At 32.7% G+C, this 16,277-nt stretch overlaps 1 protein-coding gene across 1 annotated transcript; it reads right to left on the bottom strand.

Annotated features, from left to right (window-relative positions):
- Window positions 1–3,933: 3,933 nt before the first annotated feature.
- Window positions 3,934–9,073, bottom strand: LOC143618252 (putative linoleate 9S-lipoxygenase 5). The gene is made up of 9 exons (XM_077090539.1): window positions 8,914–9,073; window positions 7,923–8,185; window positions 7,498–7,738; window positions 6,692–7,099; window positions 6,376–6,461; window positions 6,134–6,241; window positions 5,751–6,055; window positions 5,283–5,546; window positions 3,934–4,728 (listed from the first exon to the last, which is right to left on the bottom strand). The coding sequence occupies exons 1-9, from the start codon at window positions 9,071–9,073 to the stop codon at window positions 3,975–3,977; spliced, it is 2,589 nt and encodes an 862-aa protein (XP_076946654.1). The 3' UTR covers window positions 3,934–3,974.
- Window positions 9,074–16,277: the final 7,204 nt, after the last annotated feature.

The following is a 16,277-nucleotide window of genomic DNA, read 5'->3' as shown; positions in this document are numbered from 1 at the left end:
GAATACATAACTTCAAGCCGAACACTTGAAACAGTGATTCCGAGCACTTAATGACCTTCAAGCACTCAACAAGATCCTAAAGAGCCAAACGAGTACTTAATAAGCACTTGATGTATGTTGAAGATATCCAAGCATAAGTCACGAGTACTTATAGCTTGTCGAGTATATGTCAAAGACTGTAGAAATGGCTAAGGATGGTTCAGAGTAGAGGTGACAATCGTAACCCAAAGCATTTCAAATGGGTCAGTCTGGGTTGATTTAAAAATTATATGGGTTGGTTTGTGTTAAATATTTTAAATAAAATGGTCAAAATGAGTCACTTGAAATTTACCTTCATATTTTCGGGTTAAAATGGGTCAACAAATTTAAAGAAATGGGTCGATGGTTGGTTAGTGTTGTCACACCCCGACCAAAGGTGGCGGAACATTCCAAGCATGACGGGATTGCTCAAGAACACAATGACACTATTAAAGTGACAATATTTAATCAACTCATTCATTTCATTCAATCATCAAATATAACACAGCTTGTCCATACAAGACAACACAAAAATACAAGGAATTAAATTGTTCATTTTTCTAATAACCTAAACGGTCTCAAAATAAAATGGCGTCTTCAATCTTCATAAGCAACCTAAAAGTAAACATGTAGCATGCATTAAAAAATAGATTTGATCAACACGAATGTTAGTAAGCAATATACTAGTTTTTGTTATATGTATATAATGAGGCAAAATCACAATTCATATGTGTAAATAGAACATCGCAACAACCATTGTAAATGTGAAGTAAAAACTGAGGCTCTGTTCTAATTGGTAACAACCAAAATACTCGGATAAATAATGAGGCCCTATTCTATTAGCACAAAGCTAAAATTGTTACCAGAGCGTATGATTATACTTAATGAGGATGATGATAAGGCCAAACTGTAAACAACAATTAAATATTTAAGCACACAAATAATGAGGCATAAACAAATGATCGGGAAAACATTCATATAATCACATAATGTCGAATTGTGTTATAGAGTTGAGGTATTAAAGCATGTAAGTTTGAATATGGTACGTATGTCACCCCGAAAAGTATTAAAGCGTAAAGAGGGGAGTGTGATTACTCACTAGTAAAATTAAGCGAGTGATAAAATGGACGAGCCAATCCTTAAGCGGGCAAATCGGAAGGTTCGGTTTTTAACAAGTGAGTCCGAGATATAAGTGAGTTTAGGATTAGGGGTATGTACAGAAGTGAATATTATAGAAAAGTAAAATAAGCTAAACTTGAATTCAAATTGGGGTTTTATTTGTAAAATCTTAATTTTAAGCGAAAGTTCGGTTTTGGTTCGGTTCATGGCTCGGTATGAGACCGAGGTTGGTTGCCACATATCCAAAACATGAGAACTAACAACAAACAAAAATAAAATAGAAATTTGAAAGAAAATACAAGAATTGGTTGCTTGATTTAGTTAATCCGGGGCTTGGTTTGAGACCAACTTCCATACCAATCTGCCTTTAACAAGAAATTAACTACAAACATCACCACATCTAATGTGGGAAATCAATCAAAAGGATTTTAATCAGTTTTGGGCAGAATATGTCCTTGATTTGAATAATACTTAAAAATATAAATAAATTTTTAAAAATTATAATAATCTCCCGTCTACTCAATTAGGGTGTTATGAACATCTTTCATTTAGCAATGCTTCCCAAATTATGACTCGAGATAGGCTGAAACAGCCGGTTTTCTTAATTGGTACAAATCTGCGTACAAAAACCAATACATTGATTATGAAACCATACGAATGAATTAAAATGAAATTAAATAATATTTTAAACCAAAACTCAAAGAAGTTTATCATAGGATTCGCCCTTGCACCATTCTAGTTCGTTATAACCATGCTATGGCCTAATCTTTGATAACCAAATTTTTGTCCAGAATTGAAACACCATTAGAACCTATGTTCTTGATGTTTTAAAATGGTCTTTATAAAAAACAATTCTGCCACTCATAGTGTGATGTTAGTACATGTTTACCATCCTATTACACAAATCCTCATGGTCTAAGAGTCAACAAAAAATAAAATAAAAATCAGAAACTTTAAACAAGTCAAAATCCCAAAACGGGCCAAACTAGCATTTAATAAGCATAGGCGTGCATTAGGATGGCATAAACACCTTAATCAACCAAGGTTGAAGAAGGGGAACAATAAACATATATATAAGACTAATACAAGCTAAAAACATTCCAAAACAATACTCAAATCGGATTGAAAAGCAAACAATTATTCTGCTTGACTTTTATTGTCAACTTAGGCAAGAACACCTTAATTTGCTTCCATAAATCCAAAAAATTAGAGAAAAAGTAAGAAATGAGCATTTGGGAATGTTGAGAGAAGTGTTGATATTTATAAACAAGAATGAGGGGACAAGTTTGCATGGATGGTTGGACATTAAACCATCTTACAACCACTTTTGTATTCAATGTGGTTGGTTCGTTTTTAAAATAAATTAAAATTAATTAATTAATTAAAATCTGATTTAGACGTTGGGAAAAAGTTTGGTTTTTGGCCAAGATGGTCCTTGTACTTTGGTTTGGGTTGGTTTCGAGCATAAAATAAACGAATTAAACATCGTTAGAATTATTAAAACAACACGACAAGTATGAGACATGATTATAACATGAAGGACATTCTTTTAAAAGATTCGAAGTATAACAAAGTTTAAAACGGGTTGGGTTTTCGTGTTTTGAAAATAACGAATGTCACAAGTATCCTACGAAAATGTGGCAGGTTCGAGTCGGAACGGGTTTTGAAATGGCACATATTTCCACACGAGATAGGTTTTGGCACAAAATGGGGTTTAAATTGGAACGAGCTCGGTTCAGGTTTTGGCTCAGATCAGGTTCCAAGATGACACAAGTTTTCGCATGGGACAGGTTGGGTTTCGGTTTCTTTTGTTTTTTTCCGGTCGTTCGGAGTTGTTTTTAGTTTTTTTTATCGTTTTGGTCGGTTTTTTCAGTTTTAGTTTTTTTTTAGATATGAATTATGGCAAGTATGATAAGTGTTCGTGAAGAACAATAAAGTGTTCGAAGACCTTCCACTCTTCAAGCTCATTAATGAAGAATACATGTGTTCATGAAGACTCCTATGTGTACTTGTCAGCCCAATCATTGGTATTGGTATGTCACTATGTTATTGTGACTTGTGAGCCTTTGAATACATACGGGCCGTATGTTCTCAGATTTATTCTTCTTCTTTGAAGTGCTCTTTAAGCTTGTTATTGCCCTCAATATTACTTGTTTTAAGCCTTGAGACATGTAAAACATTAAAGCAACAATCATTAACATATTCTAACCATTTTCATAGCTAAACAACATCAAAGCTACATTAAAAACCATGTGTTCATCAGCGTCCCAACCCAAACCCATGCCGAGCCGAAACACAAACTGATCCGAAAACCAATCCGACCCGAAACCCATTCCGAGTACCCGAACGGAAACCTCCTTCAACCCAAACTAAATTAAACATTAACCTTTTTTTGAACTTTCATTTGAAATTAGAAGGATTTTTGAATTATATGATGAACATGTGATTTGTTTGGAATTAGTTTCATATTCCAATTCCTTTCACATCCAAGAGAACACACTTGATATACTTAAAAACCAGTTCCTCTAATTCCATGAAACGAATACGCTTGATATACTTAAAATTAAAAAAGATACATTTGGTCAGGTCCATTTGAAATGCCATACTCCTTATGATAGATTCAAAGCTTTTAAATAACAGAAACAAACTGGTTTCTTGAAATAAACTATTATTACACAAACTGCAAGAAAAAAAAAACACAATTTATTGTTCTATAATACAAATTACATCACGCTCTATCACTTTTATTTAAAGAAGCATGAAAAAAATAGGATTCAAACAAAGCTACAAACATATAACAATACTACATCAAACACAACATTATATCAGCAAATCCTTTATATAGAGACACTATTCGGTATACCGCGACCGGTAAGACCAACCTCACTGCTCGGATACAACAAAGTGTATGGCATCTGAGCCGGTCCAGTCCTATTTATCAACCTCACATCTCGATTCATCTCATCAATCTTCCTTTCAATCCTCCTCAAATTCGCCCCAAAACGTTCAAAAGCTTCCAATGCATCTTTATCAGCGGTCCATTCGGGCGTATCTCTTTCCCCAAGGTACACCTCATCTTCTGAATGCCTTGACAAAACCTCAATCAATGAGATCCCAAGAATACTTTGAAGCTGAGGAGTCACAGTTTTTAAAAACGCCTTCTCTTGGTCAGTCTCAAGTTCATCATATTCTGTGGTCCCGGGTTCAGGTAAGAGCCTCCGGCTCATTGCAGGCCGATTAGGCAGGTACCCACCATACGGGTATTGACCAAAGTTCACGGCTGCATGGAGTGCAGAAGCCACCCATATGATGATGGTGCATGATTGTATGAGTTCATCGCGTGTCCACATTACGGGCCACCAAGGTTTGTTTTGCAAATCACCGTGGCCTTTGGTTCGGACCTCGTGCCACCAGTTTTTGAGCTCAGTGTCGTTTTGTATGTCTTCGTCAGTTTTGTAGTAGATGCAAACGTATTCGTGCACCCATGACTTAATTGCAGACCATATTTCAAGCCCGTCAACTGCGAATGGGTAGTCTTCTATGATGAGACGAACACCATGAGGCGAGGTTGAATCCGGTACAGCCATTCCTCTGATCAGTAATATTGATAAGATTTATTAAAGACATCAAATGTGCAGTTAGTACATTTTAATTATTATTTCTAATAGGTTTAGTTAGTAATTAATGTTAAACGAGAGGGCTTTTCTTATTCGTGTTCGTGTGTTTAGAACATGAACATGTTCGTGTCCGTTTATGTGTGTTCGTTAACAGTATAAACGAAGAGTTCATGAACGTAGACGAATGAACATAACTGAACATGTATGAACCTAAAAATGTGTCGGGCTTAAGAAGTTACTCAAACTAAACTAAAGTTGCAATTGGCCAAAAGTAGACGAGTAAACGAATGACCATAAAACGGACGAACAAGACATGTGCTCATGTCTGTTCTTTTGAATAAATGAACAAAATATTACATGTTCGTTTGTCTATAAAATAAATGAACATAAGCAAACTTCAATTATTCTGCATGCCTAGTTGCTTCACACACAAACACGCGGGTTCAATTGTACAATTCAATTATCAAACCAGTTCGGGAATCAAAATAGTCGACGGATAAGATGAAAAGGTAGAAAATGACGGTGTACCTGTCGATTAGATCAGCAGGGAGTGCTTGTTTAGTGAAATCCCACTTTTTGTACATGTTGCATGACATGGGCAACGAGTATTTGTCTGGAAAAACAGTTTTCTCGAGAAGCCCACCGGCACTGATGAGTGTTTGGCGTGATAAGGCGTTGATGTTCATCGTGTCACGAAAGTGAGGATGCAAAAGCTTGTGAATCGGATGTAGAACGCTTAGCTGTCTATGTGTCGCGATTATGAATGGTTCTATCGTAGCATGAGTATGCAGCCTGCATATTAACTTAACTCGTTACTTAACAATTTCAAAGGGGCAAAATTTTGACTCATTTAAGCATTTAGACATTTATATGTTGTAAAAGAAAATTAGTATAATAAGAATGAGGAAATGCATATGTAATTAATAGTTTACGCTACTAATATTAACACCTAAGAATTGAAATGGGTTTTTATTAACATTTTAAATAAGTTCTTACCAGTGGCAAACAAGTTGATGGTAGCCAGAATCGTTTACATTCGCATAAGCTTTAGCCAGTAGCCATATGGTGCCTTCTATACCATCAGATGCTGGTGTGTGAACCGTGCTGATGGCTCCAGCTTCGTCACCATCTGGATGTGGCAGGCTCAACTCGATGGCTATTGGTTTCAGTGTACCGTTTTTATACAAAAATAAAATGGTCCGCGTGGCATAGGTTTTGGTGGGAGTTTCATTTATGCCTCTAAGATATGGCATCAATGGATCATGATGATCTAGTATAAACAGCCTGTTGCTCCTCATTGCCTGAGAGTATTAGACCAATCATATATGCGTACATATATTGATTTTGGAACATTAAATATTTGAGATGATAATCGTTACCTCCCATACGCTAAGTCCTTCCATTTGATCTTTTATGTGATCTTCGGTTATTGTACTGTTTTGGTTCCCGAATTCCGTGGGGTCTAACTCGCTGGTTGGAGGGAATTCCTACAAGTAACAAAAATGCATTTTTTGATGACTTTAGCTATGAATTTTGTAAATACGCATAACTAAATTGTATTTATAGCAGTTTAAGAGGCATTTTATAAATATCAGATAATGCATCAGATGATGAAATTTACTTGGAGGCGTCGGATCACAACAGGGCAAATTCCCGCCAACAATTCTCGTCCAAATTCTTCGTCAGTTCTCCATGCAGATCTATCCACTGTTCAAACAAAGAACCAACAACAAAATTATAAGAAATATTTTAATAAATTTCAGTTAGATTTCATATAGAAAGCGTCGAAATATATTATTATTTAGAGTTTATTAGCATGAGCCCATGGGCACTCCTTAGGTTTCCATGATCTTTATATATTGTAACTTGTAAAACAACCTTCAGTAACCCGATATCAATTCAGTATTTACAGAAGGTGGTTGTTTCTTTTAGAATACCTTTGATTACTTGTGGGACCGGAAATTTTGCCAAGTGCTCGCCATCAGAACGAAAGAGCTCCCTAAAGAACTCGGGCATTTTCTCCCTAACACTTTCTAGGAAATTGAATTTTGGTACTTTAAGGCCTCCATGATAGAGGTTAAGTACATCATCAAATGAAGAAAACTCGTTAAATTTGTTGCTCGATACACTCTTAAACTTTTGATGTACAGCGTTTTCAATTGCGCCCACAATTTCATCCGAAATTTTGTCCAATACAGACTCAAAACCAGGAAGGAGGCCTTGAGATACTAATTTTAACCCGTAAGCATAAACATCTTGCATCTTCAAGTCACTGAATCTTTCGTCCCTCGGGACATAAATCTGTAAGCTTTGCAGAATACCAATTCGGCTTTCCATATTCGAATCTGTAGGAAGAAATACAAAAACATTTAGTTGCCAGATAACATAGTAATTTGGAAATTGACTTTCAAGGTCAAACATAGGACTTTACAAAACTTAAAAATGCAATGAGTTTGGTTAAGCCTGTAAACGAACCAAACATTGAGTGAACAATTCGGCGGGAAGTTTGTTTAAATTGGCTTATTTAATAAGTGAACAAACATGAACACGTGTCTCGTCGGTTCAGTTATGTTCCTAAACGTTTGTATATACTTCATCACAAAGTTTTGTATGTACTTCATCATGGATAGTTTTGCTGTTGCAAAGTTATAAAAACCCATAAGAATTTTAATGTATAGTGTAACCTAGTTTGACCTTAAAAGTCGAACAGCATCATATCTATGAATGATCTAACTATTTTGACCTGTAACCGTCACAGGGCGGCCGGTTCTACATCTTCGGGGATATGGACGATCAGTTGACCCTCCAAGAATAGGACGAACAAGTTCAGATCCTTTATCGGGCTGACTTAGATCATTGTACACATCATAATCGTACACTCGGTCCCATTCTTCACGCTTTCCGGTTCCATCCCCTCTTAGTTTCTCCAATTCTTCCTCTCTGTAATAGCATAATCCCTTGGGTGTTTTACCAGGAAGGTATGTCTGTAACAAAAACATGCATGCTACTTTACATATCTACTGATGAAACATGTTTTTAATCATTAAGATTAATTTTGGTCACCTAAGGACCTTCATATCATGGAGTCATTAATAAGGTTTTGTTTTGTCATTTTAAGACGTGACAAAATAAATAAATACTTAAAAAAAAAGAAAAAAGGTTAGTTACCTGATTGGAGAAAAACACGCGATAACCTCTGGTGTAATGTTCTTCGTTGTATATCCAAGAGTTGCAGACGAAATGAAGGCGACCGACATGTGGAACATGTGTTAATGTGAGTGTCTTGAGGTAAAATTCTTTGCGGTGCCTGTTGATGATCAAAAATGCACCTGGAACACCATCTTCATCATCCCAGTCGAATTCTAATTCGAAGGTGGAATCGCCTTTTGTCAAGGGTGTCTCTTTTCCAAGCTTTCCCCTTAATCCATTGGCTTCAAAATCATAATCATAATCATAATCATAATCGGTTAGTTCAACAAGTATACAACATGGACGCATAGCAACAACATTGCAAATCGATAAAAAGTTAAATGATTTGGGAGACTTGAACCTAATATCTCTCAACCTTTTGGTGTTTAAAAGCTTTGACTTTGTCAACGGACCACCAACCTCATTGATGTATGTCAAAAAAAAAACATACGTGATACATCAAATTTCAGAAAATGTCAAATTCTGTCATCTTTGAACCCAAGATCTGATAAGTTAAACACAATTAATGAACAGATCTTGTTTTAGTTTATTTAACTGTATTTAAATTTAAATAGTCGCTAGTCAAATATTAGTGAAAACAAAAATTAAAAGTTGTATAATACTTTATTTCAACTTGCGTAATTTAAAACTACATCTTCAAATATTATTATACCAGAGCATGTGTAGTTTCACTCACATTGCATTTATTATGATAAAAGTTGCTATACAAGTAATTATTTAATTCCCAACGATAGCTGGTTTAGCCAATCCGATCCAAGCTATAATATATAAACAAGTGGCATCAGTTGTAAGGTACAACCCAATGAAGCATTTACTGTACCATACAAGTGGGTTGCGGCGTAGACGTTGTACCGTACAACTCACTGAAGCAGTAAATCAAAAAGTAGCACTTGTGTACTAGGTTGCGCGTTACAACCCAACAAACAGCAGATGGATCAGATTTTATAACAAATACCTGCAGTACTGATGAGTTGCAGCGAGACTAAATTGCGGCCCAAAAGCTCATCGATGGTGGTCCAAATTGAATGGTTGTTGGTCAGAACCAAAGTCCCTTTGACCTTGTTATCTTCAGTTTTGATCCTCTTCCTCCGATCATCATCGTCCGACATGGCAGATAATAACTGGATTGAATGTGATCCAAGGGTAAGGGTGTGGGTGTGTGTGTGTTTGGTTGTTGAAATGGGATTTGATTGTTTGATGAGGAGAGACGGATGATACTTATAGAGGAGAAGGAGGAGTTATGACTTGTGAGAATGAAGAAGCTTCACTTCCCTCCCTCCCCCCTAATTAATTAATTTAAGCTGAGATTCTATATAATAGTGGGATTAATTTATACACCAATAATAACACTTGATGTAACAAATTTATATACATATATTTATTATTATTATTCTCATCTTTATCGAAAGATTAGAATCTATGCTATACTCTTCTAATATTTATATTGGCTTGTCAAGCTAGCCAAGTCTTAGGTCTTGATTAAGTTAAAACTATACCAAGAATATCACTTTGATTGAAGCTTTATGTCTAACTCTTCAACCTGACTCGTCAACAACATCGCTTAATTTTTGACTCGTCAACATGGCTAGTAAGTTTCACCCATGTGTTATCTTGTGAAAAAAGTTTTGCTATGTAATCAAAAGACTAACGTAATTTCTCACGGAAAAATAGCTTGAGGTCTCGTTGATGGAACAATGCTAATAAATAATAGGGAAAATGTCATAAAAAACCAACATACTTTCTTTTTTTGCTTATAAAAGTCTCTTGACAAATTTTTGCATGTTAATGTCCCTCCACATGCTAATTTTGAACATAAATGTGATATAACTTATAATAACATGTTGTTTTTGCTTATGTTGCATACATATAAAACTAAATACGTTAACATGGACGGCCTATGTGTCAAAAATTGGCATGTAAGCAAATTATATTGATAATTTTTTTTATATTGTTCCTTTTGAGCCTTTTGTAATGTGGTTATTGTTATTTTTATATTTTAATTTTTATACTTTTATAAATATAATTGTATGTTTATATTATAAGATAGTTGGTTATTATTATTGTTGGATGATAATGTGTGCACAACTCGTGTTCTAATGCTCTTGTCAATACTGTGTGCACAGCTCGTTCTATTCCATGGCCATCACCATAATCACCGGTATAACTATTCTACCCTAGCTCATACATCTTCTTATTTGATCATCCAACAATAATAATAACCAACTATCTTCTAATATAAACATATAATTATATTTATAAAAGTACAAAAATTAAAATATAAAAATAACAATAAGCACATTACAAAAGACTCAAAAGAAACAATATAAAAAAAATTATCAACATAATTTGCTCACATGTCAATTTTTGACGTCCATGTTAACGTATTTAATTTTATGTGTATGCAACATAAGCAAAAAAAACATGTTATTATAAGTTATATCACATTTATGTTCAAAATTAGCATGTGGAGGGACTTTAACATACAAAAATTTGTTAAAGGACTTTTATAAGCAAAAAGAGAAAGTATGTTGGTTTTTTATGATATTTTCCCTAAATAATAGTAATAGTTTTACTATTATTAATTAGCAGAAATATAACATGAATGGGTTTAAAATATTTATATATAAGAGGTGAGATTTAAATTTTGAAAGGAAAAAAACAAAGCAAACACTAATAGCGATTGTTCATCGTATATTTTTTTTTTAATATATATAAGGGTGAGTTTATTGGGAAACTTCATAAAAGTAGGGAACACTCTTTGCAACCCTTAATTAGTATGTTTCACCCTCAATCACTGACATCGCATCATTTTTGTAAAAAGAAACAAAAACAAAAAAAAATTAATTAAACAAATTATAAAACAAAAAATAAAAAAAAAATGTTTATCTAGCATCACGGTAAAAAAAACATTCTTCAAAAGAATCAAAAATTTAATTATAAAAAGTATAAAAAAACGAAAAAGTAAAAATAACCAAAATGTTTATCTAGCATCCATGTTTCAAAAAAAAAACCTCAAACTTAGTTTAACCTTTGGGTTTAGTTTAGATTTTAGCGGGTTGAGATTTTTTTTAGCTTTGGGGGTGGGGTAAACACTTTTCATTAATATTTTACACGTAAAACAACAAATCTCATCAACATTTTACAAGTAAAACAACAGTTCTTTAAGATTTAACATATAATAATTTAATATTTTACATGTAAAATAACATTTTTCGTTAACATTTTACACGTAAAACAACAAATCTCATTAAAATTTTACATGTAAAACAACAGTTCTTAAAGATATTACATGTAAAACAACACGTTTCATTATAATTTTAATGTGTATTCAACAATTATATATATTAAAAACCAACCTACGGTTAACTCACGAAATTTAGTATTCATGAGCATATTCAGGTTATGTTTTTACGCATGCATAAGATAACGCGAGTTTTAATGTGGCGGATTTAATATATTTATGCATTTTGTTTCTTTTTTTGCTATCTTTCTATCGTCGCGTGCACAAGAAAGTCTCCCCCCCCCCCTCCCCACTACCTAAAAATACCTAACCCTCAACCCTGAAAACCTAAACCCCCTAAAAACCTATCCCTAAAAGCTAAACTAAACCCGAAGTCTAAACCGAGATTTTTTTTTGGAACGAGGGATGCTAGATATATTTATTTTGGTTTTTTTTACTTTTAATTTTTTCGTATTTTTATATATTTTTAATTAACTTTCGGTTTTTTTAGGGGTTTTTTTTGTTTGGGGACCGCGAATGCTAGATAAACATTTTGGTTTTTTTTACTTTTTTTCGTATTGTTTTTGTTCTATAATTTTTTAAATTATTTTTTTAGTGGTTTTTTCTCTCTTACAAAAATAATGTGATGTAGATGATATAGTGTGCACAATAATGATGTGGGGTATTGATTAAAGGTTGGGAAGAGTGTTCCCTAATTTCCCACTTTTTTGGAGTTTCTCTTTAAACCTAAATATCTCTCTCTATCTCTCTTTCTCTCTCTCTCTCTCTCTCTCTATATATATATATATATGGACGACATCAACATCAAAAGATAACTCTTTATTAGATAGATAACTAAAGAACTAACAAAAAAAATATTTTTAACTTAAAAAATATTAAAAAATAAAAAGAAAACTTGATGTAGTGTGCAACACATATGCAATACATCGACTTTTATTTATATATTTTTTTATTACATATGTGCAATAGTGTTATGTTGCATATATGTAATATTGTGTATTGTATATGTGTAATAATATTATATTATATTATATGCATAAAAAATAAAAAAAAATCGATATAGTACATATGTACAATAGTGTTGTATTTGTATATATGCAATAGTGTGTATTAAATATGTGCAATAACACAATTGCATATATGAAATACGTATTATTACATATAGGCATTACATCGAATTCATATATATATATATATATATATATATATATATATATATATATATATTATATTTTGTTTTATTTTTATATTTTTTTCTAGTGAAGAATAACAATATGTAAGAAAGCTGAAAGAAAAAAATAATAAACTAAAATATTTTTTTTAAAAAGAAAGTTAAAAGTATTTCTTTATTAGTTTTCTAGTTCTCTTTTTGAGAGGAGTTCTCTCTTGATCTCACTCATATACACACACACACACACATATATATATATATAGAGAGAGAGAGAGAGAGTTAATTTCTTTTAAGAACCAATCTGAATTTTAAGAACCCGAAAACACTCAACGTAACAACTTTTTTATATTTTATTTTTCATATATGTAATATATGTTTGTTACATGTATGTAGAAAAATTAAAACATTTTTTACGTACCGAGTCGACTTTTTACATAGGTGTAACAGCCGTTTAACTTATTGTAATCACTATACATCTTTATTCTCTCTTTCTACTTAATTTTTTAATCAGATTTAATCTTAACCACATAATCTAACCTATTTAATTAAATGTGTGGTGAAAAATGAAGTTCTTAAACCTCAACAAGTTCTCAAATTATCCCTAATATATATATATATACATATATATATATATATGTAGGGGTGGGTATAATAAAAAGAAATAGTTTCCAATAGCCTCTGAAGACGAACTACTTTCTTTTGCTTCAAACAATTCATTTTCAATTGCTTCTCTGATGACAGTATTATTATTCTGCATCATCTTAGTGTTGCCAAATTCCTTATTGAAAAAAAAATGCTCAATTTTTTGTATCACAGACATTAATTAGGGTTCCGATCTTCATCGCTTCCTTGTCCGTTCCATAAAAATGGTTTGTATGAATTTCTTGTGCTTGTGGCTAGGTATGAGATATGTGGTTGATTTTCTCTATAGGAATCCAACAATTGAAAATTATCTGTGAGTTATTTGAAGATTATGAAAACAGTGCAATTCAATGAAGCTCCAAATTAGAGAAACGTCAAATTTGAATGTAAGAAGTTTAATTTAATGTTTTTTAATTAGATATTAAAAAATTTAAGTTGTGTAATTATTTATTTGCATCTATGTGTGAAACTAGATTTTGACCCGTTTGAGAATAACTAAGGGGTCAAAAGGCATTTCATGCTACATGAGTTTTGGCATCTTCATAGTACATGTGGATGCCAATGGTTTGTAATTATCTATATTACTATTTTTTGTATCTGTTTTTTTTATTAACCCGTGTATCACACGGGTTCTAACCTAGTGTATATATATATATATATATATATATATATATATATATATATAAGGGTTTAAATAAAAAACAATTGTTTTGTGAGAAGTGTGAGAAAACTTTAAAATAAAGTACATCACCTAAATAGGACACTATAACATTTAAGTAGGAAACTATACAACTTTTAGAAACTACCAATATCAACCACTAGATCATAGATCCAAGGGTGTACAATTGTACATCTATTTTATGTTTCTCACAAAACTATTATTTTTTACATTAACCCTACCCTATATATAGGGGTGGGTTATAATATAAAGAAAATAGTTTTCTAGGAAAAGTAAGAATAAATCTAGGCCATTGTATCTATGATCTAGTGGTTGATATTGGTAGTTACTAAAATACCAAATAGTTTCCTAGGATTAAGGATTTATGCTACATAGTTTCCTAACTCTAAATTTTGTGTCATTATTACTTTTCCTATAAAACTATGTATTTTTATTTTAACCCTTTATATATATATATATATATATATATATATATATATATATATAAGATAGAGATCGTGTGAGAACCATTTGAAAATTAAGAACTTTGTACATATTTTAGCATGCTAATTTATTAGTTTTAATTGTTTATTGCGTGAACTTCGATACTTCATACGTGTGTGTGTATTGTTTCAGGTCACAGGTGATTAACATAACTATTTCGGACCTGTACGAGCATGAGATGAAGACCCGGGATGATGTGTGATAGTGTATGATCAAAACTGCAGGATCTGGGGTAACAGTTAGTTTAACATATTATTTGCTGAAAACAGAGTATCATATGCTGAGCATAAGAGGGAGCGTACGTCAGGAGTTTTTAAAGTATCGTATGTTGTATTAGAGTATCATACTCCAAAGTTAGAGTACCATATGCTGAGCTAGAGTACCATTTTTTGAAACTAGAGTACCATATGCTAGACCAAAATAAACTACGGGATTCGCATTTTTAAAACCCTGTATAAGGATAAAATTAGGGTTTGGAGAAGGAACCACTTCCAGGCAGTTTCCAGAGCGACAAGAGTGCGATTCTATCATTCTAGAGCATACCATGTCTATATTCATGTTCCATATCTTCATAATTGAAGATTCCATGATGATGAGGCTCGGTTAATCTCTCTGATTCATTCTGGGGATGTAAAGTTTGTATTTTATTCAGTTTTTAATGTAACCAAGAACATAAAATATGTAATTATCGTTGATTGATCTATGAGTACTGATATTTAGTATTGTTGTGCATTTAATCGGTTTAGGTTTTCGTTGATCAGAACGATTAGTTTGTCGGTTGCTATAGTAATTGCTCATAGGATTGATTTGACTAGATTGAATACAACAAAGCACACAATTGCCCTTAGTTGAGTCACACTCGTAGGGACCGTTTGATAACCAGTGTTGTGTGTTAGCGATTGTGGTGCCTAAGGTTTAACTCGTTAATCAGTCTTTAGTCAGTCTGTGATAATTAATCGGTTAGGTTGGATGAGAAACAGTTAAATTACATTCTTGAACCCCGGGGATGATACATCTTTGTTAATTGCTTGAATTTGTAAATTTGTTTAATCAGTATTAAAACCAACTTAATTGCTTCCGTGGTCAGCAGTAAAACTCATTACTTCATAATATCATAAATTAGTTACACGATTGCATTGACCACATACTCCTTGTTTTCGACACCCTACTTACCCTAGCTTGCTTAGATGATTAGGAACTTGTTTTAATTGTTTTTTACTAGATAGCAACAATTTACCATCATTAATTGACATCAAGGAAAGTTTTATCACTCTAACTTCTAATGGCTTTGCTATTGAACCTGACTGCAATCCTAATCCAAAATATCTATGGTGTAATTTTGTTGGAGAAAAAGTAAGGTTAAAAAGATATATAAAACCTTTTCAAAAAGTTGTGTGCCTAAAAAATGCGGGAGAGATAAAAAATATGTAAGGTAATTTGTCTGCTTGGCTAGTTAAGCATGCGTTAATTCATAGATCTTTGGGCTTTGATTACTAATAAATAAATACTTTACAAATAAAACCCGAGGATTGGCATTCAATTGCTATCATTTTATATGTATATGGCTACAATGATCTTCGTTCTCAATGCGCCTATGATGTAGCATCGGGCAGACTATTAGCTAGTGTGTATCATCTTATTAGAATAGAGTATGGCGTGGATCAACTAGAAGTGGTAAGCATAAAAATATTTGCTCCAAAGAGGGATCCTAGAATTCCGTCTGTTTATGGGTTTGGAAAAGTGTGGATTTTCAAGAATGAGAATCTTCTGATATGTTGGGAATCTCTTACGATAATCATCCACGTTTGAAATGTATTTTAATTCCTAAAAGTTGGATATGATGGCCTTTACGTAAGGATTATATTGCTCCCAATTTTTATGAAATATAAGATGCTCGTTGAATGATAAAATACAAATCTTCATTTCTACAATTCTATAGATTCAAGGTTCTATTCTAGATTAAACAGAGTAATTGAAGTCTCGTTTGTTTTATGGTTTGTATTTTTATTATGTATAGAATAAAAAAATACAATAAAATTAGGGATTCGTTGGGATTCTCAAATTTGAAAAATACTTAATGAATATGTATTCATATCA

This window comes from Bidens hawaiensis, unplaced genomic scaffold (assembly GCF_021521415.1).
Source record: "Bidens hawaiensis isolate Kalapana, Puna unplaced genomic scaffold, B.hawaiensis_p1.1 tig00066519_1, whole genome shotgun sequence".
Classification (NCBI taxonomy): Eukaryota; Viridiplantae; Streptophyta; class Magnoliopsida; order Asterales; family Asteraceae; genus Bidens; species Bidens hawaiensis.
The sequence above is the reverse complement of the archived record's forward strand: the minus strand, read 5'-3'. Positions and strand labels throughout refer to the sequence as shown.